The 25709-nt window shown below is 47.7% G+C and overlaps 1 protein-coding gene across 26 annotated transcripts in view; it reads right to left on the reverse strand.

Moving 5' to 3' along the window:
- Positions 1-25709, reverse strand: part of ABLIM1 (actin binding LIM protein 1) — a 219703-nt gene that overhangs the window by 85611 nt on the left and 108383 nt on the right. For all 26 annotated transcript variants that reach the window (XM_040486541.1, XM_040486558.1, XM_040486532.1 and 23 more), the window contains exons 5-6: positions 15153-15279; positions 13382-13475 (exon numbers count right to left, since the gene is read on the reverse strand). In XM_040486541.1, the coding sequence (XP_040342475.1) occupies positions 13382-13475; positions 15153-15279 (221 nt within the window). The remainder of the gene's footprint in view (positions 1-13381; positions 13476-15152; positions 15280-25709) is intronic.

Raw genomic sequence — 25709 nt, forward strand, 5'->3', positions numbered from 1 at the left:
ACACACACACACACACACACACACACACACACACACACACACACACAAACTCTGGAAGCCACGCTCTCCTTTCAATCATGGGGGGAGTAGCCTGAAAAAACACACACACTGTTAAAAGGTCAATATACCAGAACTCTCAAATAACCTGCCTTTCCTGCTCTTTACTCCAGCACTGTACCAATGAAAAAAAGCTCTGTAGCTCATTTCGTATCCTAAGAAAAACAAGAAGTTTAAGTAAAATGTATCTCAGGCCAATGCAAAGTGGCTTCCGTCGCCAGCATCAAGCCGAGCACATCTGGGGGCCCCTCGGAGTCTCTGTGGTCACCGGGGAAGCCAGGAATTCCACGCGTGTCCTGCAAAGCCAAGGACCCCTCGCGCACTGGCTGCTTTACCTGATGCCAGGGTTCCTTTTCTTCTATTTCTGCTCCTTGGCTGTGCTGAGCTGGGAACGCCTCCGGGCTTCAAACTCACAACACGGGCGAGAGGCTTGCGAACGCCAGACCTCGGCTCCGACAGACCTGGGGGGTCCCTGCCCGCCTGGGTCACCTAAGCAGGCTTCTCCTGGAAGCTAGGCGAAGGCAGCCCGCATCTCCCTAGGGGCACACGCCGGAAAACAGAACAGAATGGGGCCGGCGTTCTCACGCCTCCCTCCCTGCGCTGTCCTCACTAGTTACACACACACCAGTAAACCACTACGGGCCAGTCCAAGTTCCCACGGAAAGGAGGGGGGGAGCTTTTCTTAGTTTGGAGGCAGGTTGGGGGAAAGTACCATTCCTTCACAGCCGCTGAACAATTGCCTGCACCACAAATCTGACAGTAATTGTCCCCAAGGCAGAGGCTTGCGCCGAAACCAGGTTCGTGGGCTTTGGAAGTTTCTTTCTTGGGGTCGGGAGGACAGAAAGGTGTTTAGCTGAACACAGCGATCAAACAGCTGGCAACCTGCTCCCTCAAGTCACTGCTCTGGAGGCCCATATTATGAAATCCTTTATGCGGTAAAACAGCAACTTGATTTGGGTTCCCATTAGTGATTCATAATTTTCTCATTTTCAGGTTCACATATTTTTCAGGGAAGCGTGACCAAAAAACAACTGTGCTTATCAAGCTTCCCTGAGACATATTTTTGGTACATTTTGCACTGTGCTCTTTCTATGGCAGACAAAAAAACCCAAAATCAATAGATACCTTCTATATTCCAGGCACTCTATACACACAACCTCACGGCCAACTAAACCATTCTGCAGAAATCCTGGGTGAGCCAGTGACAGAAGGTGAAGCCACAGGCTTTTCATATACGTGAACAGAGAGAAGGAGCCAGAAACCTTCTCCTGTGATAGCACAGCACTTTTCATGTACCCCTTCCTCGGGACGAGGGCAGAATTCTGTTACAACTCTTGTCATTTTCAATGTGACTGAAGTGATTTAGGGAAAATTTTCCTGGAGATTATTTGCCCACAAAATCAGCTAGTAGAAAGACCCCTTCTGTATGTGTGGAATCTCTCTAAGCTGGTTTGGAGGCAATTCCTAACATTGCTCAAGGAATGTATGGTGTTTAGCAACAAAACAGTGCTTCTAAATGAAGAGGAAGCTACTGGATTGCACACCATAATAATTAGCATTTTTTAGTGCATTTTTCTTTCAAGAAGTCAAAAGCATCCATGATTGTGCCTTCACCGCACCCTTGCAGGGCCAGTTTCTCCCAGTGGGATCTGTTGCTGCCCTCCCACATGCTGCCCCCCCTACCCCCTGACCCCAAGTCACCCAGAGCAGGGCAGATTCCCGGGCCTGGGGCCTGGACTCCGGGAATCAGAATTTCTGGGTGAGGCCTGGGGATCCACACTTTATACCAGGTATCCAGGTGATTCTTATGCACAGAGGTTTTAGGATCCCAGCCTTAAAACCTTGGCAGTCAGGGACTATACCTTTTACTTCTGTGCCCCAGAACTTTGTCCCGTGTTTGGGACATCAGCAGGCAGTCAACTGCTTGCCTGAGGAGTGAAGGAGTCCCTCCTTACAAAGGCAAAAGGGAAACTTAATTGGGCTCTCAGTCATGACTAGAAGCACTGGAACATTAGAACTGGGATCACTGATCCCCAGATTTTATCTTTCTACTCTCCTGTATTCAGAGTATTGGTCCCTCTTTCAGATTTTATTTAACCACCTCTATATCTTCCGGGATGGGGAAAGAGAAGGTGGTTCGTCTTCAAATTTACCAAGCAAATTTCCAAACTGGTGAGTTTCCAAGTAACAGGGGCCCAAGATAATCACCATGCGGAGTCAAGAGGTCTGAGAAGTCTGCCTGGTTGGACAGCCATTGTGGAGCGATAATGAGAAGGCTTTCCTGTTGACCTGCCTCTTGTCCATACACATGGATGTGATTTGGGAAAGAAAATAAAGAATCAAGTATCAAAGGAAGGGCACAGGGATCTGTTGGAGGTGATTCCAGAATCTATCCACATTTCCACGATGCCTCCAGTTTTGAGTTTTGCGGCAGAGCCATGGAATAGGTAGTTTATAAATCGTTTTCGTTGGAAGGCCACTCCAAAGTGCCCTTTTGGGGGAGGAGTAACTGTACCAGTTCATTTCCGCTGGGCTGTATGGGCCCCAGCCCTCACCCTCCCTCTTCCTGACTAGCTGGCAAACCTAAGCAGGTCCATCTGCTGGAACTGGCATCACATCCCTCACAAGGTGGGAAGCCGTGAGGTTCAGGAAGCAAGCACATTCACGTGGAAAGCAGAAGAGAAGGAAGCCTGTTCCCAATAGGACAGGGAGGAGGGCAGCATTGCCGCTTGGGGCCAAGCGGACCAAATGCTCCCATGTCCCCTGGAGCATTCATCTCCTGGGCTTCATGGCAAATTTCACATCCTTACTTAGAGAAAGCTATGCCCGGTATGGAAGTTGTCCTGGTGACCTTTGGGTGGCGCCATTTTTCAGTGTATGCCCCCAAGTTCAATGCTCACTGCAAGAGGCTTTGTGGACAAAAGCACTAGGACCAAATAGAGCAGAGGTAGCTTGAGATGCCACCTTTTGTCTGAGTTGTCATGAATCCGGAAGCTAGAGAAGATGGCTTGAGACCCAAAGGACTGCCATAATGCCCACCAGAGGCACAACTAGACTCCAGGAGAAAGGATGTGGACAGCCACTGGGCTCTTTTGCCATCCACTATTGGCCAGGTAGGTAAATCCAAGTGATGGCAAGCACTTTCTAATAGGGATGATCTTTCAGGTGGACAGTGGGTCCAGGTGAGCCCACAAAAGCCAGTTTTCATCATAATCAAACTCAAATAATGCTAGGCTGTAATGGAAAGTATTTTTTTTTTAATTTTTTAAAATTTATAACCTGACTACATACAAACATGATTTGAAGTAGAAAACAGCATATTAAACCAAACGGTAAAATCAAATCATACGTTTAAACCAAAGAAATAAAGCTGCAAAAAATGACCGAAGACTTCAATAACAACAGCAAATGGGCATGAGCTCCCCACTTGCACCTGTCTGTAACTACCCATGCCTCAAAATCCAAAGCTGACTGCTTTTGTAGTAGCTGACAAGAATTTCTTTTAAACCCAGGGCATTTACCATGTGTTCCTCTTACGTGGCCCTCACACTACTGTGGGTCCCCACTTATCTCTTGTGTGCTGATATACATTGCCCAAGATGAAGCTCTTTTTCTGCTCCACCAAGAAAAGGTGGCGGAAATTACCTTGGAATTCATTGCATGTCACCTGCGTAGGGCGGGTGAAGCACGTTGGAATCGATCACTTAGAAGAAGGAGTATGACAATCCTTGAGGTGAAGAGCGGTAAAAGAAGTCGTGAACAGGGTGGGGGGTGGGGGCAGGTGAGCACCAGCTGAAGCTCTGGGTCTGTGAGAAAGCAGATGCGTGAGCCCTTCTGAGGCCCAGGAAGGGTCCTGGAGAGTAGAAAGGACAACTCTGAGGGGTCATCGCTTCTGTACCCAGAACACTGGCCACACCAGGAGACTCATCGCCTCACTGTGCTGGGCAGCAACCTATCTAGGAAAGCAGTCTCTCTGCTGTTGGATCCTAACCATTTCTCAAGTTCAATACCACTGCTGACAGTCATCCTCAGACTCTGAAGATGCTGTGATGGCCATTGTCACTTGAGTCTGGAGGGTTGCCGGGACACTACAGGGGGTATGGTTTTAGACTTGAACACTCTATTACTTTTAGAAATGCACATTTCATCTAAGAACAAGTCCTAGGGGCACCTGGGTGGCTCAGTCGGTTGAGCTTCCGACTTCGGCTCAGGTCATGATCTCGCGGTCTGTGAGTTCGAGCCCCATGTCGGGCTCTGTGCTGACAGCTCAGAGCCTGGAGCCTGCTTTGGATTCTGTGTCTCCCTCTCTCTCTGCCCCTCCCCCACTCATGCTCTGTCTCTGCCTCAGAAATAAATAAACGTTAAAAAAAAATTAAAAACAAAGAACAAGTCCTAAATCTTACATTTTCTTCTGCGGCTCCCAATGTTGGGCCACCAGCATAACCTCAATACTACTTGTCCACTTCTCTGCAAGAGTTACATTCTGCCTCTTGGTTCGGCTGTCACTCCCTCCCACCCCCACCCCCATTTCATCAGCAATAAGCTAAACTCTCTGAAGTTAACGCTGCAACACAGAACACTGTTTGAACTCAAAGTACAAATTCTTTTCAAAATGTCATTTCCGGGTAAGGAAGCCCTTCTATTTGTGCTGACAGGAAATGGGGTGATTTTTTTCATAACTGTCGAAACTTTACTGCCTGTGAACATAGTCGTCTGTCACCCTAGCAATACATTTCCTTTTGTCATTAATGTAGGAGAAGGAGGAAAACTTTGGGTGAATCAGATAGATTTTCCTCAAATCATTTGTTGTGTCAATGTGGTTACGCCCTCCTGGGTCCATTCCAAATCTGTTAACGACGGAGGGGACAACATATTAACACCAGAGTTATTCTTTGCAAATAAGCAGAAACCATTCGATGAATTTAAACTTGAGGTCTCTCTCCTGCACCAGGAAGATTTTATATTAACCAACTCATACTTTGTCATCAAGGGCACATTTCTGCGCGATGGCGGCCTGTGGCCATGCAAGAGAACAAGTCCCAATGCTCAGGAAGGGGAAAGACCTGGAGTACGATGTTGCGGGAAGACAGGTATTGACTGAATCCCCAATTCTTGTCCTTTACCCACAGTTCTTCTATGTAGTAAGTTAAACTGTCAAAGACTGGAAGGAAGGAGGAGAGAGAGGGAAGACAGGGAGCTTCCCCAACTATGCCAGTGGTTTTGCCTGCTTTCTTTTTTTCAAATCCTGCACCCTGAAGAGGCAGTGATTAGTGTTCTCATTTCACAGAGAAGGAAACAGAGTAACAGGATTCCAGCTCCCTATCACCTTGGATGTCTCTACATAGACAGACAGATGTACATGTATATATGCATGTATGTTTACATTGGGGCATTATCCACATACTTTAAAATTCATCCTTTTAAAGTCTATAATTCAATGGTTTTGAGTCTATTCAGAGTTTTCCAACCATCACCACTATCTACTTCTAGAATGTCTTCGTCAACCCCCACAAAGACACCCTGTACCCATCAGCAGCCATTCTAGTCTCCCCGTTCCCCCAGCAACCACTAATCTACTGTTTCTGTGGGTTTGCCTATTCTAGATGTTTCATATGGATGGGATCATATAAATGAAGTCTTCTGTGCTTGGCTCCTTTCACTTGGCATCATGTGTCCAAGGCTCATCCCTGTGGTAGCACGCTATTGGCACTTTTTACTGCTGAGTAATATTCTGTTGTGTATATACTGCTGAGTAATATTCTGTTGTGTATATACTGCTGAGTAATATTCTGTTGAGTAATATTCTGGATGTACCACATTTTCCTTAATTCATATATGAAATGAGGCCATTTTTATAAATGTATTGTTAAGTTTACGTTTATTGTTAAGTTTTAAATTCGGAAAGATGACTGGTGTCCCTATATTCGTCCTGGACCTTCTTGTCTATCTACTGAGCTCTGGAGAGTTCTAGGCTAGAGCTCTTTGAGGAGCTAACCTGAGACAGCCTCATCCATCTATACTATTCTCCAAGGGCCATGCCAGGTGCCCTCGGGGAGCCAATGGTTGATTAAAGAAGACAAGACACTATGAGGTACGACTGCATAGATGAGACCCTGGGACCCATGACTCCATAGACGAGACACTGGGAGCTATGACTGCCCAGAAGTACCACAGACGCCATGACAGGGGTTGCTGACTTTCAGTGACACTTTATACTGGTAAAAAAGTAAACCAAACAAACAGCAAATGTTTATCATCCTGAAAATAGGTATAACAGGGCTGCTAGTGAAACAGACTTTCTCCATTTCACCAGGAATGATAAATTTTGGTCATTCGGCATGTTATTTTGGGAAGCAAATTACTCGTGTTCTGCAATGATTACTGCCAGGTGGTTCATGAAGCAGTTCCTGTCTTCTGAGAACCGCCAGACCTGGCTTTTCATCGTGGTCTGTTACTAATTAGCCCCCAAGTTGCTGGCACTCAGTAGCCTCATCTATAAATGAAGGTCAGTAGTAACTGCCTTGACCACTTTATAGGCCTGTTGTGAGAATTAAGTATTTATGAGATCATTTGCAAGTGTTAAAAATATTACGCAAGGGGTGCCTGGGTGGCTCAGTCGGTTAGGCGTCTGACTTCGGCTCAGGTCATGATCTCACAGTTCGTGGGTTTGAGCCCCGTGTCGGGCTCTGTGCTGACAGCTCGGAGCCTGGAGCCTGCTTCACTTTCTGTGTCTCCCTCTGTCTCTCTGCCTCTCCCCCACTCGCACTCTGTCTCTCTCTCAAAAATAAAATTAACATTAAAAAATTTTTTTTAATATTATGTAAAAGCAAGATACTGTGGTGTTTCACGGTCCCCCCGGGACATGGACCATCTCAATCAAAACTACCAAGATTCCCTGATTCTTTTCCTCTCCTTAATCCTCAAAAACATTTGGGTTCAGAGTTAAGTGGAAGAAAGTACGAATTCCTTTGAGCACAGTGGGAACGAAAAGGGTGCGTTCAGTTTTCGGTGGTCGTGGGTCGCTGCACCTGCTTTGCATGTATATGACATACCCCGAGTAAGGAAGGGGGAGTTGGCATTTCAGCCTCTCTTTTGCAAGTTAGATCTCTGGTGATTACAAACAGACCATCGATCATGCAAGTGCCATGGAATAACTGCGTTTCTTCTCACTAGAAACCAGGTTAGCCCAGAACAAGACCGACCCCCCCTGCTTGTGGCTAACACAGCATAACATGCTTAGAATACTTGCACCAAAAGTTAAGAAGGGGCCGAGGGCCTTCAATTTATAACATGAATTCGTTTCACAGGAATATTATAAGCATTTGTCCCTGGGCTTTATGAAAAAGCAGTCAGAAAGTTAAACAAAAAAGCCACTTGTGTTTAATCCCTCCGAGAATCAAGAAAAAGGATTTGGCTGAATCATGTTGTGATTCCATTTCCTCCACTGCAGGAGTTCAGCAGGAGGGGTCTAAAGCAAGTCTAAGTCCTGTCCTTTTGTGTGTCCATCGTTCCCAAGCTAACAGAAAAGATGGGAGAGTGTCACCCAGGAGGTAGAAATGGAAGGGCATTAAAGGGACAGAAGAGCCACTCAGGTCGCATGCGAGGGCCTCTCTCTTACAGTACAAGGGTCTCTGCAGCATGCAGGCTGCACCATCACGCGCTTGTCCCCAGAGGGCCCCAGTAGCACCGTAAAGACCACGCCACAGAAAGACATGTGCCACCAGCCTTTCTGGAAAGAAAGACACCCAGGGCGGAGAACTGATTTCCCGGGTGTGTGACATGGGGAAGAAGGGAAAGGCAAAGGATAGGAGACCCGAGCAAGAAAAGCAGAGCTCCGCCCTCCTCCTGTAAGAATGCAGACAACACAACTTTGCTTTGTCCCCAAGAGAAGAGTTGCAAGAGGAAGGCTCCGGGGTGGGGTGGCTTGTGGTCTAGCAGGTGTCTGCTCGGGGAGGCACCATCTGCAGAGGGAGCCGAGCTCCCTGGGGATGCAAGCATTTGTCTTGAAAGGATCAGTGGAGTGCTGGGTAAACATGGAGCCCCTGGGGGGAGGGAATTGTGCAAGAGAGCTGAGAGCGTCAAGTACACCCTTGGTTTGCTGATAGAACAGCCCAAGACCAAGGGGAGGGACCTGGGACAAACCCTTTCCTTTACCTTCCACACTTCTGTCTCCAGTCTGACATTTACTTTTCTTTCTTTCTTTCTTTCTTTCTTTCTTTCTTTCTTTCTTTCTTTCTTTCTTTCCTTCCTTCCTTCCTTCCTTCCTTCCTTCCTTCCTTCCTTTCTTTCTTTCTTTCTTTCTTTCTTTCTTTCTTTCTTTCTTTCTTTCTTTTTCTTTTTTCCCAGGGCTGCCTTCATTTTGGAACTATTTTGCTGTTTTCTTTCTTTATGAAGATGGCAGGCAAAAACGTTCCCATACCCAGGAAAGGGATTTTGCTAGAGTCAAAGATCTCTGAGGGCCATTCGGCAACGATGGAAGGAAATTTACACCAAAGGGAAGCCCGATGTCTACTGACATCTGTAACCTACATCCAAGGTCTTGTGTGGCTTCCTGTACCATTAGTCTGCTAAAGCACGAGCAGGGGAGAGGCGTGGTCAGGGGTGGGAAGTAAAAGGAGGAGGAAGGTTGCTTCAGAGGAGAGGTTAGAGGTACAGATGGAGCTAGCAGGCTATTGGCAGACTCGAGTATTTCACACTAATTTGATTCCGGACTTAATTAGGAGGCAGGTGGCAAACATCTTCAGAATGCTCCTGAATTTATAGGTTAATTAGCATAAGCTTTTAAAGATGGGCCATTTACAGCAAGACCTCTCAAAAGAGAGACTCTCGTTGCTGAAAACAAAATTGAAAGCCAGCTGATGATAAATAAAGCTACACTTTGAGTGCATGCTGCATGCCGGCTTCCAGGAAAATCTCTCCAGGAGAAAGAACTGCTAACTCTGACTCCTTAGACCGAAGACACGAGAATTACGGAACTTGGGTCCTAAGAGCCAGAGAAACTTGGAGTCAAGCAGTCCAGGCTTGGATTTACGTACACATTTTTAATGCTTGTCTTGGAAAACTGAGGCTCAAAGAAGTTGAGAGATTGGCCTGAGGTCCCACAGCTGGGAGTTCCAGAGCCAAGGGTAGATCCCTAATTCCCTGTCACGTGGAGCCCTTTGCACTAAAACACACGAAGGCTCTCTACCCAGCCTGTCAAGCCAATGTGATCGGTGGGGTTTATGGCTATTGCATTAGAAATTAGTGACATAGCTGAGCCCGGACCTTCTCGATCATTCCCCAGTGACCTCGCTCCTTCTCAAAACTTCCTCGGGTGTCTGGCGACATCTCAGGCGAAACCACCCAGACAAGAGGCTGTATAGCACCTGATACTTCGTGACAGCTCCTGGAGGACACTTGTATAAGTTCCCAGCTTTACTGGAGTGGGTTCGAAGAGTGGCCCAAAAAATCTCTGGAGCCTGTGAACGTTTGGGGAAAGGGTCTTTGTTTGCCGATATAATAATTAAGCTAAGGATCTTGAGACAAGATCATCCTGGATTATCTGGGTGAGCCCTAAATCCAATGACAAGTGTCCTTCTAACAGCAAAGCAGAGGGAGGGGCGATACAGAGAGAAGACACAGAGGGAAGGTCATGTGAAGATAAAGGCAGGGATCAGGGTCACAATGCCACAGGCCACCACAAGCTGAAAGGGGCAAGGAAGAGCTCCCCGCGAGAGCCTGGAGGGAGCATGGCCCTGCCGCACCTCAATTTTGGACTTCTAGCCTCTAGCACACTGTGAGAGAATAAGTTTCTGCGTTTTTAAGCCCTCGCTGTTGGAGATGTAGGAAACGAATACATTTACAATCTTTATGAATAAAATCAATCAGAAAAAAAAAAAACATTAACAACAAAAATAAGGATCACGGATGGACAAGCGAAGCGTAGTATATCCATATAACAGAATATCACTCAGAAAGGAAGGAAATGCTGGCACATGCTACAACATGGATGGATCTTGAGGACAGTGTGCAAAATAACATAAGCCAGTCACACACACAAAACCCCAAATACCGTATGATTCCACCTGCACGACATGCCTAAAGTAGTCAAATTCATAGAGACAGAAAATAGGATGGTGGTGGTCAGGGCACGAGGGGGAGAGGGGAGTTGAGATTTAGTGTTACGTATAGGGTTTCAAGGTTACAAGATGCAAAGCATCATGGAGGTGAGTGGCCGTCATGGTTGCACAAAATTATGGATACATTTCATACCACTGAAACGTACACTTAAAAAGGATTAAGATGGTAAATTTCATGCTACGTGCGTTTTACCGCATTTTTAAAACTGAGGGGAAAGAATCCCAAAAGGCAAGGATCACAGCATTTACAAATTCACAGTCACCATGTTGCAACAATGGGGTCTGAGAACAAAGGCACAGGAGGAGGGCGGAGTGTTGAGACCCGTCCGGTTTTATATTGGTAACCAAGCCAAGCTGACTCAGAGGCGGTCCCATGTCAGGGTGCTACACATGCATTACATTTTTCTAGATCACACCCATCAGAGGTCAGTACGCCCACTGGGTGGGTCTTGATTCTGCTATGAAGCCAGTGCAAATGACTCCCAGAAGTCCCAAATCTGAAGGCACCGTGTGGAAAGCCTCCACGACTTGCACCTTCCAGAAGGCTCTCGCCGAAACCCGAGGCCAATCTGGCTAGAGGCTCCAGCAGCCACAGCCAACACCCGCTCCGGGGAGGAGCTTGACTAGGCAGATGTTTCTTCAAAATGGCATGTTCCTGGATCGAGTTTATTTTACATATCCCTTCTCACAGCTGTTGAACTAAACCGGAGGTCATCGACAGCGCCCCCGCCCTGCCTTCTGCCTGTTCAACTCTTTTTGGGGAACACAGTTGCATATGTGGACTGAGACAGCGGTTTCGATCCGCGCCTTCCGTAAACGTGGCTCAAATCTGGGGGCTATGCTCGGGATCCTCCCACCGCTCTTCCTACAGCTGAACATCCGCGAGATGGTTCTGATGTTTTATTATTACTCTTTCGAAATGCAATTTCCCAATTGCTCCCAACTCAACAGGTTTATTTCAGCCCTGCACAGATCACACTTGGGAACCCCTATGGAAATGCCGTGGGCCTCTCCCCCTGGGCTCCGGGGAGGGACAAGGGACATGTTCAGGGGACAGGTGGGGAGCACAAGCCCGCTGCACTTTGACTCTTGTGATCTGACCACCTGGACTTCATGCTGCACTTTGGATAAGCCACGACCAGCTTCCCCAATAGCTTTCCTGCGACGTACTTCACGGAGGGCCAAAAACTCAGCACCGACCACACTTGGGCTGACAATGAAAATTATTGTTGGAAAGGCCACGGAAACTCCTCTTGAGCCCCCAACTACGTGGGAGAGTGGGCCCTCCTCTCAGGTCTCCCTGCCGCCAGTGCTCCCATTGCTTTGCGCCCTGAGTCCTACAGTCGTCTCCAAACTGGCCTCCCTGACTGTGGCATTTAGGACAGGTACGATGCTGTGCATTTGCCGCCTCTGACTTGTTCCAGAACACTTCATACCTCCAGTTGGGTACCAACAAGCTACTCTTATTCCCCCCTCCCCCAACCCCAGGCAACCATTAATCTGCTTTCTGTCTCTATGGATTTACCTGTTCTGGGTATTTCACGTACATGCAAGCAAACCACGGGTAGCCTTTTGTGTCTGGCTTCCCTCACTTAGCATGACGTTTCCAAGGTTCATCCATGCTGTAGCAGGTATCATAACCCCTTCCGTTTTAAGGCTGAGTATTATTCCTTGTCTGTATATACTACGTGTTGTTGGTCCGTTCATCCGTGCGTGGACACTGGGTCGTTTCCACCCTCTGGCTGTTGTGAACAGAGCTGCTATGGGAGTGGTTTTACGTGCATCTGAGGACTCCCGCGCATTCTTTATACAGCAATGTAATCCAGTCGCTTTCAGCTCCAGCCATCAGGGCTTCAATGGCTTCGCAGCATTCTTAGGATAAGGCCCAAATTCCTGAATAGCACTCTGGAGGTCCTCTTGCTCTGACCCCTCCCCACTCCTCTAGCATCTTCTCTCACACCTGCGCTCCTGCCCATCTGGCTTTTTGTTTCACGCTCTGCTGTGCCTGTCCTCGCCTCTGGGCCTCTAGGGAGGCTGTTCCCTCTTCCTGGAACACCCTTCCCCTGGGTAAGAGGCAAGTGCACGTAACAGTCACTTCCTTATCACCCGAATCCAATTAGCTACCCTGGGCCCTGGTGCAGAGCCAACGCCGGCCCCTCCGTGTTTCCTGGAAAGAAAGGCACCCCAGAGCTTGCTGTGGGATTAGGAAAACTAAGCTAGACCTTGCTGTGCAATCCCACGGAGGCTGCCCAGAGACACTTGGGGGCCTCTCAGATTTAGGTCTCGGAAACGCCCCGCTGGGGGGTTTGAATGTGGTCATGTGGACTCGGTGGCCTGTGTCTGTCAAAGCTGCAGGACCAGTTGGTGGCCTTCCCAAGCTGCTAGGAGTCCTGACTTACCTCTGCCCAGGACACATTCTCCACCCTGAAATGTGTGATGGGTATGAGGCAATCTTTTCTTTCGTATCAGAGCGGGTTAACACCCCACAGGCCTGTAAGAAGCCGGGGTGGTGGGGGGGGGGGGCAGTGGCTCCCTCTGCCTCTGAACTCCGGCCCCTAATTCCACAGCACGGGCTCCGCTCAGCCCAGAGGCGGCAGCTGGTGGGGCCGCTGCGGAGAAAGCAGGAAGCAGGCTCTGTGGCACGAGGCAGTCACACCTGAACCCGCCAGGCTCTGGTTCGGCCCGAGCCGCAGGGGGTTCTGGGTCACACAGGATGTGGTTTTCTTAAGGGTGGGGAGGTGTAGGCCTTCACTTTCCACCCGCCCTTTCTTTTCCTCACTTCGATTCTGAGCCCTTGCCCCCCGAGTCCGTGCACTCTCACGTGCACACGTGCACCCCCCCCACAAGCCCACACACGTGTGCTCCCACACAGGCGGCTCGAACGCGCTCTGTTTCCCATTTTCTGACTTCCAAAAACAGTCTAATATACCTCTTCCTTCTACATAGTTCCTAACAGTCCCCTTATCTCTTTTGATCAATTGTCCCTCACTCCAATTTCCACATGAACAGTTAGCAGCAACCGCCTGTAAAGACAATACACGTTAAATCGCGAAGAGATCAGTCAGCTCCCAGTACTTTCTTTCCTCCGCGGGTAAAGATGAAAGAAAAAAAAACAAAACAAAACGGTGGAAGAGCCTCTTTTGTGGTTCTGCCGACCTCTGAGGAAGACGATGGTAGCTTCGAAGGCATCCCGTGTTGTCACTTACCTCCAGGACTTTCCCTGTGATAAACTGGTGACAGGCTTCACATTTCACCCCAAAGAGCCCCTGGTAGTCCTTTTCACAGTAGGGCGCGCCGTCCCTGCAACACAAGAGTTTTCAGGTCCTGAGAGGGCCGAGGGGCCTGGAAGACGCCAGACCCACACTTCCCGGGGGCCCTTTTCCACAGAAGGTGGTAGGGCGTGATGCTCTCCCACCCAGCATTCACAGGCCGGGAGATCTGGGCAGGCGCGATCAAAGTGCACGAAGCCACACGACGTGGAGGGACGGCTGTGGTTCTCCGGGCTCCACAGAAAGAACAGCCAAATCGTCACATGATTACCACGGCTGCTTCCCTGTTGTCTCCGACCCGACGAGCAAAAACACGGGCGCCATTCTCTTTCACCACCAGGCCAGATGGGCTTCAGACGTGGTGTCAGCGTGCACCCTCCCCCCACCACCTCCTGGAGCTCACAGGCCAGAGCCTGGGAGGCCAAGTCCTCAGCCCTCAGGAGGCCCCAGGGGCACAGGGCCTTCTCACTCAGCCTCTCCAACCCTCCTTATTTATTTACCTCTGAGCACAGAAAAAATACTGTTTTCTATGCGTGCCCTTGAGTGCAAAAGTTCAGAAGCACCACGGTAGACATCCCAATGGCCTACCCCCGCACAGCCTTCTGCGTTCGCTTAATAGCTGGGCATCTTTCTCTTTCTTCTTACCCTGGCTGTGTGTCAGAGTCACCTGTGAAGCTTTTTCCTTCTGATACAGGCGTTTCAGCTTCACCCAGGACTACAGAATTAGATTTCTAGGCGGTGGGGCCCCCGCTACATCTTTGTTTGTTTTTTGTTTCACTGTATTCTTACATTTTTTTTTTTTTGAAGAGCGGATATATATTTACCTGGTTGGAGAATATTTTTTAAGCATAGAAAGGTTTAGTGACGAAAATAAATTTTCCCTCATTGCCTTTGGACGCCACCCCCCCCCCCCCAACTCATTCTTCCCTCCTTCAATCAAAAGGGAGCCACTGTAGGGGCACCTGGGTGGCTCCTGTCAGTTGAGCGTCCCACTCTTGGTTTCGGCTCAGGTCGCGATCTCGTGGTTTGTGGGATCGAGCCCCGTGTCGAGCTCCACGCTGACGGTGTGGAGCCTGCTTGGGATTCCTTCTCTCCCTCTGCCCCTCCCCCGCTGTCTCTCTCAAAATAAATTTTACAACCTTAAAAAAGAAAGGTAACCGCTGTAGCTAGTTTCTCCAAGCTACGTTATAAAAACAAAACAAAATAAAACTTCACTTTAGCTGTTACACCAGCACCTGACTCTAACACCAACCCGTTCTCTGGTGGGTTGGATTATGCATCGGTCCCAATGGGCTCAGTGCTTAGACCCTGTGTGTGTGTTTTTTTAGGGCAGGGCGGGGTGGGGGTAGGTGTCAAACACATTCAAGACCTAGAGGAGGAGCAAGGTCTACTAGTTCCAAATAGGAAAAGAAAAAAGGTTAGGGAAAGTAAAATTACTAAAGAACTGATTATAACATACAGTGTAACATTATGTCAGTCTTGTTCGTTAAATTAGGCAGTGACTGACATCTCATTAAATTCATTGTAGGCAAACTATAGGGACAGCGGAAGAATAAAATTCCTTTTATAAAACAAAAACGTAGCACAGTGAAAGTTCATATTGATTATGGGGTGTGAATGCCTTTATGTCCAGTGGGGTGGGGTGGGGGTTCCCCTCCCCAGAGCAGGCCCCACTGGAAGGATCCCGCGGCCTGTGCCCCGATCTTACTTGCTGATGTACTCCCCGGTGAGAACCTTCCCACAGGACTTGCACTTAAAGCACCCCAAGTGCCACTGCTTCTCCAGGGCCAGCAGCGCCTGCCCGTTCTTGATGTCCCTTCCACAGCCAGCACAATCTGCAAAAGAGCAGAAGCCAGCAGTGACTCCCACGTTTGTTCTGCTAAGTCCACGCACGCAGGCCAGCCCTGAAGCCCGGCCCGCGCCCGTCCCACACTCAACAGATATTTACCGAGGCACCACGTCCTTCCCCTCTTTCCTGCACCAAGTCCTTGCCATCCTCACATAGCATGGAACCTTCACGAACCTCAGTGGATCCACGGGGAGGGGTGTCCTTCATCCGTTTATTTCCTTGGGGATTATTTAAATACCCTCTGAGCTCCAGCTGGCCCAGAGGATATTTAATTACGTTGTCTTGGCTGTGATTTTTCAGGAAGCTCTCAGAGGCCTTTATTAATTGAGGGCACATGTGAGAAGCTAAAGATCTCAGGCAGGATGCCTCACTTCACAATATATATGTGATTCCTGGAAAGGAGCCCATGAATCTCATTCTTGTAAATGGGCCTCTCGACTTCCTTATCATCCTAAACCAGACTTTGGAAGATTTGCGATCATCAGTTTAACAGCTCTTAATGCCCTAGCTTTAAATTCTCCATGGCAGGCTCCTGTGAAGCAGAGGAAGGAGAAAGTGTTTCTTTGTGGGAAAGGGCGTGGGCTCTGGAAGGAGCAAGGTCTGGTTCTGAACCCAGCTCAGCAACTTGCTGGCCAGCCACGTGACCGGGCCGGTTCTCCCCCTCTCTAAGCCTTGGTTTCCTCGGATGGAAGCTGGGATGCCACTAACACGTGTCTCAAGCCTCCAATGAGGATTCGATGAAATAACGGAGTTAACGCAGCGGCTGGCACATGGGAAGCGGCCCTATAAACGTTTCCCAGTGTTGTAATTGCCATTATTCTGATTATTAAATACTTCATTGTTAGAGAAGTTGAGCATTGAAAAGAACCCAGGAGAATGTCAACTAATGCAACCTTTTTGAAAAGCAACATAAACGTCCACAGACATTTGAAGTCAATGTATCTAAGCAAATGAAACGGCGCATTGCTGGGAGACTGGCCAGCATGTCCCCAGCTGACTGTAGGAAACACCCATGGAATGAAGCGATGCCCAGACAAGGCCACTCGGGCACACAAAACGATGAAACACCCCCCTCTTCCGACCACACATGTGACTGCTGCTCCTTTGCTGGTGACACTCCTGACCCTACTTTAACTCTCCCTCCTCCCAGAAAAACTTACAGAGATGCCCACTGACCTGCCTCGGCATCTTGCCGGTACATGGCCCAGAACTGCTCCCGCGGCCCTGACTCCTCCCTGCTACCACTCAGCAAGAGCTCACACCCTATGACAGTCCTCCGGGGATGGCTCGCCATTCCCCTGTGTTCTCCCTTGGAGCAGTTTCAGTTAACTGGGCTTCTCCTCCTCCTGGTCCTCGTCCTCGTCCTCCTCTCCTCTCCTCCTTTATCTTTGTGACTACAGGCGTGTTTCTGGTGATCCTGGCCAGTGGGTATTAACACGCCTTTGGATCCGGCAAGTTCACGTCTAATACTTCAGTCTACAAATACGCTTGCAAATGAGCGTGCGTGCGTGTGTGTCTGGCGTGCATGTTTTCCCTGAAGAGAATAAACGTATTCCCTGCGGCACTTTTATAACAACAAAGGTGAAAATACCCTATATGGACGTTAATGACGAACTGGTGAAATTAATTATAGTACAGTCCGTAATGGAATCTATATCCTATTGAAAAGAATGAGGTTGATTTGTGTCTGACATGGAAACATGTCCAAAACAGATGATGTTGAAAAAGGCAACCTGTGGAACAGTATGCGTAACAGAAGTTCCTTTATAAAAAATTAGCAAACTGTACGTGTTTGTACACATGCCTGTATATGAAATAAAACATTTCTTGGAAAAAAAAAAAAAAAGAAATTCCCAAGATAGTTCCTTCTGTGGAGAAGGACTTTTTTACTTCACATCCTCTGTGTTGTTTGAATTATTATTTCTTTGTTACCCTGAGAATGTAAAAAAGAAAAAAAAAGTTAAGCAAATATTTATAAAGTTAAAAACATAATTGCTATACAAGTTCTAAATATTGCAGATTAGAATTTCTGTAAGTATAGCCCTTTATTAGCTGAGTGTGTATTATATGATCACAAAGCATTATTATTATTATTTTTTAAAGCAGGAGTTGTTTATAGGTTTCCCGGAAACTCCTGGTAGTTTACTGCAAGGATAAAAATGGAAGGCCATGATATTTGTCCGTAAATACAATTTTTAAAGGTTAGGAGCACAGGATGAGTTTAAGATGAATTGACAGTTTTTAATCCAAGTTGAACTGAATTTTTCATTCCTCTGATTAGATACGTCCACTAGGTGGCAGTAAAGATTTAAAGTAACAAGGAAGCTGCTGGTTGGTAGATTTTTTTTTTTAAGTCAGAAAATAAATTTTAGAGATGGCTTTCAATTCTACAAACTGAAGACAGTTGGGCTCGGGGGGGGGGGGGTTGGTGGAGCCATATGGGGTCTCCTCTTGCGCAGCGCTGAGATCTTGGGAGATGGGAGGCCTGGAATGGTAAGAGTCTAGGCTTTGGAGTTGGCATCGACCTTAACTCGACGTTAACTTGGGAAAGTGACAGTCTCTGAACACTCCCTTCTTCATCTGTGAAATGCTGGCCCTCTTCCTAGGTTGCAATGAGGACAAAGACCCTGCACTGGGATGTGCTTTGCACGACACTTGGAACCCTCGGTTCATGTTAGCTTCTCAACGTGGCTCCACCTTTCCTTGGTAGGAGCAGAGCTGGGACTAGAAACCACGTTTCTGGGTTCTAAGTCTTGTTCTCTGTGCAAACGCATTAATGCCTAGATGTCTCGGAGCTCTGAAAGCAGATGAGACACAATTCAAGAGCAACAGCGACATCTCTGATCATTCTGCATGGAGGGCTTTGGATGAACCAGGCACCATGTGAGGGCTACGGAGACCTGGTACCATTTATTATTCAATCAATTTAGTCCAAGTACCTTGCAGTCTGGAAGCCTCTGACCTCACAGGTGGTGTCCCATACCTCTCAGATCGTCTGTGCCCTGCAGTGTCCCATGGAAGGCAGATGTTCTGGAACTGATTTTGATAATGGTCTGTAGAAAAGCATTCATCGAATGCCGAATGCCTAGAGCCAGGCAGCTGGTAAAGCTGGGCTGGAAACAGAGGCTGGGGATGAGCCTCCTTCATCCGAAACCTTAAGTCATAAATCAAGCAAATCAAAGACCACCTTCTAGAAAGTAGAATACTGGTTCATATCATCTGGTTCAAAGGATTCTGGTACATGTCACAGAGGCTACCCATTCATTCCTCTCTGGGCAAAACCGTAAATTCTCCACTTAAGCCTGATGTCACACATGGCCTGATGGGCAAAGTGGAAAAGATGCAGGGACAAAATGATTCGTGCTGGATTGTTCCCTTCTCCCATGCTCATCCCAACTAAGCTCTTTTATAAAGAACAAAATGTCCTACTCTGTATCTTCATGTTTTTCAGCTGTTGAGAAAATTGTTTCCACATCACTGAAGCAGCTGCCGATAAATATAGAAAGCTGGTGATTGGTGCTGGAATTATTGCCAAAGTCAGAAATAGGTGAATGTGAAGCAGCATCAAGGAATTCAAATCCTCTAGCAACTCGCCAATATCCCAGCAAAAACAACTAATGACCAAACGTGGCAATAGAAAAAAAAAACAAAAACAAAAAAACAACTGTAAATATTCTGCCCCAAGCCTTTCATTCTTGGCAACAAGAGCCAAGAGAAGAGCAAGAATTTGGCTACTTATGTCCATGTTAAACGAACACCCAACTACACACCGGGTTCCATATTTGTATCATTTTGTTCAAAGGCAATAAATATCCTTGAGAACAGGGGTCCTGTCTCTCTGTCTCTCTCTCTTTTATTTATTTATTTTTTTGGCATAGGGTCATGGACACCTGGGCTTCAAAAGTTCTGAAGTCGGAGAAGGTGACAAATGGCTCTCAGAAAATAAACTTGCGTTCCCAAGCTGAAAAAGATGTCATCACTTGGGCAGCACTTAAGGTCCTATCAGATTGGGTACCTCTGATCTCCTTGAGAACTACTTCTGTCTTCTCAGAATTGCTCACTTGGGAAAAGTAAGGGCCCCAAAGACGTCTTACTCTGTGAAGATGCCTCTCTGGAGATGACGGTTGAGGACACGGAGGTCTAGGAAAGAAAACCACGTGGTAACGAGATCCCCACCCCCACCTTCCTAGGCCTGCCGGCTTCAGTCATGCCCAGAACCATTGACGAAGCTGGACATTGCCATTCATAGTAGCTACGCAGCTGGGATCAAAACTTTTAGAAGACAGAATGGGAATTTTCCTAGTGTCTTGGCATTTGGGGCCACGGTCTCAGAGCTGAAGACGATGGTGATAAATATTCCATCTCCCAAGGAAGGGTGCCCGGAATCCCTACAGGACTTTCCAAAAGACAGTAGGGTCTATCTGATGACTACTAACCCCTATTACCCACCTACCTCTGAAATCAGAGATTTGGAAAGGCACAGAGGAGTCAGCGGGGAGCTGTCCACACAGCAGGAGTGCGGTGGTGTTCTCTCCCCTCTGCTGTGACAGGGATTTAGAGGCCCCGGGGAGAAGGACCTAGATGTTTACTGAGTGGGAAAGCTCAGGCTCTAGTGCTGCTGTGGGTCTGAGAGAAGCTTGATGTTAGAGTTCTTAGAACAAACTGATTGGGGTGTCCCGGAGCCTGGAAGCATTCATAAACAAAAAACCTAGAGCCTGATGAATTTGGAAGATTTGGAAAACAGGAAGCTGGTTGGAGGCGCCCCCCCCCCCCGAATGGCAGGCTAAGGAGAGGCTGGAGTGGGAACGGCATACACTTCCACCATTTGGCTCCCTGGGGATGCACTCGTGTCCTGTGGCTGGTGCCTACTCCCAAGCATCTGGAATGAACCCACAGGAGAAAACTGTCTGCGGAGGGTGTGGGACTTCATTAGTAAGAGGCTAGGAGACCACTAGGCAGCAGGACCTGAGTTCGTTGCAAGAGGTTAACCAGAAATTGCATGCTTTTGTTCAAGAACTCAAATTGCACCCCATAGAAAAAGGTCTCCAGCCGTGTTAGCGGAGACAGAAGCATGACAATACCAGATTTCTAACACCTCGTCCCTTCTACCTCCAAATCCCTGCCCCTGCCTGGTCCCCAAAGAGCCACAGGACAGGAAGGAGGTATAGAAGGAGGTAAAGAAGAGGTTATGCCCACTGTAGGTCTCCGGTTTGGGTCGGATCTGAGCTGGGAAAAGGTGTGGCTCTGGGATGAATGAGAGAATCGAGTTTCCAATAGGCAAGGACTTCTAGGAGCCGAAGGTGACCAGAAAGCTATGGGATCTAAGACATGATCAAGGGTGGGAAAGGGAATTCTGGATAATAAAAGTAATGATAGGGAAAAAGAAGGCTGTTCACTGTTGTGTCCAATGTGTGCTTTGGCCTGTTCTACACACAAATTGTGCCTGTCCCAGCAGTCAAGGGCTTTGGAGGCAGAGAGACCTGGAGTGGAAGTCCAGCTCGGACACTGAGCCAAGGGACCTTGGGCAGGCTAGGTAACCACTGGCCATCAGTTTCTTCATCTGGAAAATGGGTAGGCTGGCAGCACCCGCCTTCCTGGGCCGCTGTGAAGACTGGAGAGAGTGTGGGCACACGTAAACACTCAGCGTCTGTTCTCAAAGGTGCAATAGTCTCACAAAACCTGCATTTCATCTCCCCCTTAACAAACAGGCAAGGCCCACTGTCAGCCTCTGGGGGAGGCAGTTTGGTTTCTCTGGATCCATCATCATCATCATACTAACATTACTATCATTATAGTTATTGTTCAGCTCGTAACTTTTGAAAGGTCTTGTGCGTCTGTTCTCTCACCCCCCTCTCAGGGCTCATGCTCACCTAGAAGGGCGGTGATTATCTGGATTTTATAGATCACAGAGCATTTGAGAGCCAGAGGGACCTTCAAGCCCATGTGATGCAAACGCTTCACTTTACACACAGCCAACGAAGGCCCAGGGTGAGCCTTGGCTTTGCGCGCAGCCACACAGCTCAACAGTGTCCAATTAACTGCACAGTGGGAATCTTCTATTTGCAAATGCACATGAACCCAGGACTTTACAGTGGGCGGGGCTTCTCAGAACCTAGCCGTCCAATCACAGGTTTGTTTTCCTGATTCTAGTCTCTTGTGCTATCAGTGGGCAAAACCAGCCAGGAGGGAACTGGAGTACGAAGTGTTCACCGGAGGGGAAAGCCTGTGTAAGTGGAGAATTATTGTGAAAATGATGTAAATCATAAAAGCGACCAGAAAAAGACTTTCCCAATTTAACTGGATGCTTGCTGAGATCCTGTGAGGTTATAAAAAGTCCACAGAGGGGCGCCTGGGTGGCTCAGCTGATTCAGCGTCCAACTCTTGATTTCAGCTCAGGTCACGATCTCACAGTTCCTGAGTTCGAGCCCTGCTTCAGGCTCTGTGCTGACGGTGCGGAGACTGCTTGGGATTCTCTGTCTACTTCTCTGCTCCTCTGCCACTTGAGCTCACTCTCTCTCTCTCAAAATAAATAAAGAAACTTAAAAAAAATAATAAATAAAATGTCTGCAAGTATTTTGAGTCAGTTCCAAGTATCTCTTTCCTTTACTGAAAAAAAATTTTTTTAATTAAGAACGAAAGGAAATCACCTTTAAGTATTCAAACTGCTGCCCATGTAAGTTCCAGAAAATTCAAGCTTTCCCTGGAATGCTTTTTTAAAAATAATACTGGAAAAGAAACTCGATTTGTCATCACCGAAGATTAGCACACAAGTTCATGGCTATACACGGGGAGGAAAAATAAACAGAAGCAAAATCATTTCAGATTTAGATTGTTATTATTAGAAAGTAGAGTAAGGCTTTGGAGACCCTATAAAATACTCAAGTGGTGTCCTTTTAATAGACTGCTAACTAGAGGCACTTCATCCCTGGGCCAGGACTCAAGAGCTCCGGGAAAAAGAAAACAAAAACCAAATTTAAGTTCCAGGGTTTGGCTAACTTCAGATCCTGAATTCTGATGACACTGGATCTTGTCATTCAACTGTTCCTACAGGACACGGATTTCTCCTTATCTGTGTGATAACATGGTAACAGCAGAAAGCTAGAGAGCAGCTGTTCTATCCAAAACAGAGGAAAAGGGGGGACACAATAGAGGAGTGACCTGATTCTCTTAGGTTAACAAGCTGCCTTCTACACAAGCCTTTAACACACGTCGGGTCAGCCTCGGACACGGGGGTTCCTTCACGGGAATAACACTTTGGAGGCCTGTGGTGGCTGCTCACTTTGCTAGGGTTTCCATCCCTCCACAGAGTCTAAATGTCAATTGCCACCTGTTGTCACTTTTGAACTGACACTGACTGAATCTGTGTTAATAGCCTGGCCTTTTTTTTTTATAGACCCCTTCAGTTTGCAACCCATAGATTACAAAACGAAAACATCCAGATTCTCCTGAAGTTATTTTTAAAACTAAGAGTTGGCCTAGGGTTTAACATCTTTAAGATAGAGAAGATTTGGGTATTTGAAAACACTTCTCCTTGACCAAAAAGGGCACATTATACTGAATAGTGACAGGAATGTCAATCGAACACATGGATAGGGTAGAATGTTGATTTCCTTTCATCGTCTAGGCTGTTCAGTGTGGTCACGTTCCAGACCAGACCTCTCTGAGTAGATGGATGTTGACTGTCCACAGGCCAGTTTTGGAAAAACAACCAAGTCACAGAAATGAGCCCACAACTGACTTTTCTAGCATGTCATGGCAGACACCATGGGTGTGGGGTCACCGTAAGAAAGGACAGGGAGAGGCCCAAACACAAGGTGAAACTGTGAGCATGTTAGGCTAAGCACTTCTCAAGAATCGGTTTTAAAAAGCACTTTCTGGGGGCGCCTGGGTGGCTCAGTCGGTTAAGCGGCCGACTTCGGCTCAGGTCATGATCTCGCGGTCCGGGAGTTCGAGCCCCGCGTCGGGCTCTGTGCTGACAGCTCAGAGCCTGTAGCCTGTTTCAGATTCTGTGTCTCCCTCTCTCTGACCCTCCCCCATTCATGCTCTGTCTCTGTCTCAAAATTAAATGTTAAAAAAAAAAAAAAAATTTTTTTTAAATAAAAAAATAAAAAGCACTTTCTGACTTCTGAAATTCTATGCTGCCAGTAACCAAAAAGCAGTATGAGATCATAAGATAAATCCTGGCGGGGGCAGGGGTATGTGGGAAAGTTCAGGAAGGTACAACATACTTGCCACTCCGTGGCCAAAGGGGTCTCAATGCCATAAGTAATGTACATCTCAAATCACTAAAAATGAATTATTTTAAGAGGTGATGTGCTGCCTAAATATGTCACCTTGAACCGGACTTTTCCGTAATCTCTCATGTCCCTGCTTAGGTCAGCTGTTCCCTTTGCGGTCTCGATGGCCACAGTGGAAACATCACAAGCCAGAGCAGCCTCGGACCTGCTATTTTAAGTGAAGGTTCTTGTTGTCTTTGGAAAACAATACCGCGCAACAAAACACGTTTTCATGGGCCATAATAGCAACACTTTGTCAGCCTTCCTCAGGAAACCTGAAGGCAGGCCTGGCAAGCCATTTTCCAAGTCCTATAAATCCTATCTTTCATTCTTTTAAACGGAGTATCATATATGCTCAAGGAATTTCAGTTACTTGGCCCATAATCTTCCTAAATACAGACCATTTACCCATTGAAAACTTCCAATTCTGATCCCTAGGCCAGCACTCACAGAATTCTGCGGGGAGTTATTATGGATTCTCAGGGTTAGGAAGCCCTCTCCTCTACCTAGTACCATGTGTGTGTTTTTCCCATGTTCATGACCAGGATCTGAACAGGAAATTCAAAGGAGCCAGACCGTTTGCCTTTCTTCTCCATGGATTTGGTACCAGCCCAGACCTGCACCCCGAAAGCATCAGACTGGAGAGTCTGAGAATCTCCGCTAGTTGCCTTTGGATGATGGCTTTGAACGGCCCATAGACATGCCATGGCCCTCGGCACCGGGCTCAGCACTGGTTCCAACGGGCCTTATTTCCCACTGTGCTTCCCGTGGCCTGCTTGCCATGGGTGAGCGCTCCGGGTGCCTTACGTACAGAGAGAATGCCAGATATTTGAGGCCATGCATATTTGAGACTGAGCATGTACTTCGGAAAGGGTATCGAAAGCTGGTTAGAACTGGTTAGGACGTTAACATCCGCTGCCTTGCGTTAACAATCTCCTGAACAACCCCTCTGCCATTCTCCAAGCTACGAATAAAAATTATCACATGCTTGTACTTTCCAGAGACGGGATGAGATTCTTTGAGGGGAAATAAAAAACATGAGCATAAAACATTAGTTCTGTTTGTCATCTACTCTAATTTTTAGGTTAAGTTCCTCTGAAAGAGAACTCGGCGTGTCTGCGTGTTCCCATGCACGTCTTCAGAACTCTAACTAAAAAATGGAGGGGGGGGGGCTACGTTCATGGAGTAAACCATCACCCTGTTCGGTGCATTCACAACTTCAAAATTCCTAGCTAACAATTTCAAAAGCCCAGCGGGTGGAGGACAGGCCCGAAGGCTCACTGCTTTTCGGGCCCGTCCCCTCCACTGCCAGCCTCCATTTGTTTCGTGTGGTCGCTCCGCGTCGCTTCTGATGATGCAAACATCACCGGGATTCACCGGAGATCAAGAGTAGGATTCTCTTTTGACTGCAAATGCCACCGGGATGGCCAGAGGAAATTGGGGCGTCATGGAAACAGAGCCGAACACTACCCGATCATGGGATGCTCTTGGAAAAGGTTACGGTCACTTGGTGGCCTCAAGGATACCGATTTCCAACCTGCACGGGTGAAGAGTTCAGGCCGTGGCTTCAGTGGAGTGGGCATCCTTGCCACAGGGCCTCCCTCGGGAGAGAGTAAATGACTGCTCCCCCAGCCCTCGGCTCCGTGGGCTTGCGGCAGTTTTTTCTGCCTACAGTGAATAAACCAGACAGGCCTTGTGAACACTGCTCCATCCCTGAGCCACCCCTCAAAGGGGGAACGGTTAGACGGATGCGTGCAGGAAGACAGAACTGACATGTCTGAAGTTCAAAACCTGAGTCCTCGGCACCGCTGATACTCTGCTAGACAGGGTTCAGAAAACTAGGGGTCAGACTTCCACCAGCAGGACTAAGTAGTCCTCTGCTCAAGTTACGGCCAGCAGGAGGAAGAAAACAAGTGGGAAAGAAGAAGAAAGAGTAGGAGAGGGAACAAACAAGGTGCCCCAGACGAAGGCTGCCCCCTGCGGCCATTCAGCGGTGGTCACGCCTCAGCCTGTCACACTGTGAAGCATTAGTGGACACCAGCCCAACACTCTCCAGGGGGAGATTCACTGTTTTTGACATTTGGGACAGTCCTCAGCCAACCCCTCTTAAAACTGTACAAGGAGCCACATGAATCACAAA

Source organism: Herpailurus yagouaroundi, unplaced genomic scaffold, assembly GCF_014898765.1.
Source record: "Herpailurus yagouaroundi ecotype Mexico unplaced genomic scaffold, PumYag 163, whole genome shotgun sequence".
NCBI classification, from domain to species: domain Eukaryota; kingdom Metazoa; phylum Chordata; class Mammalia; order Carnivora; family Felidae; genus Herpailurus; species Herpailurus yagouaroundi.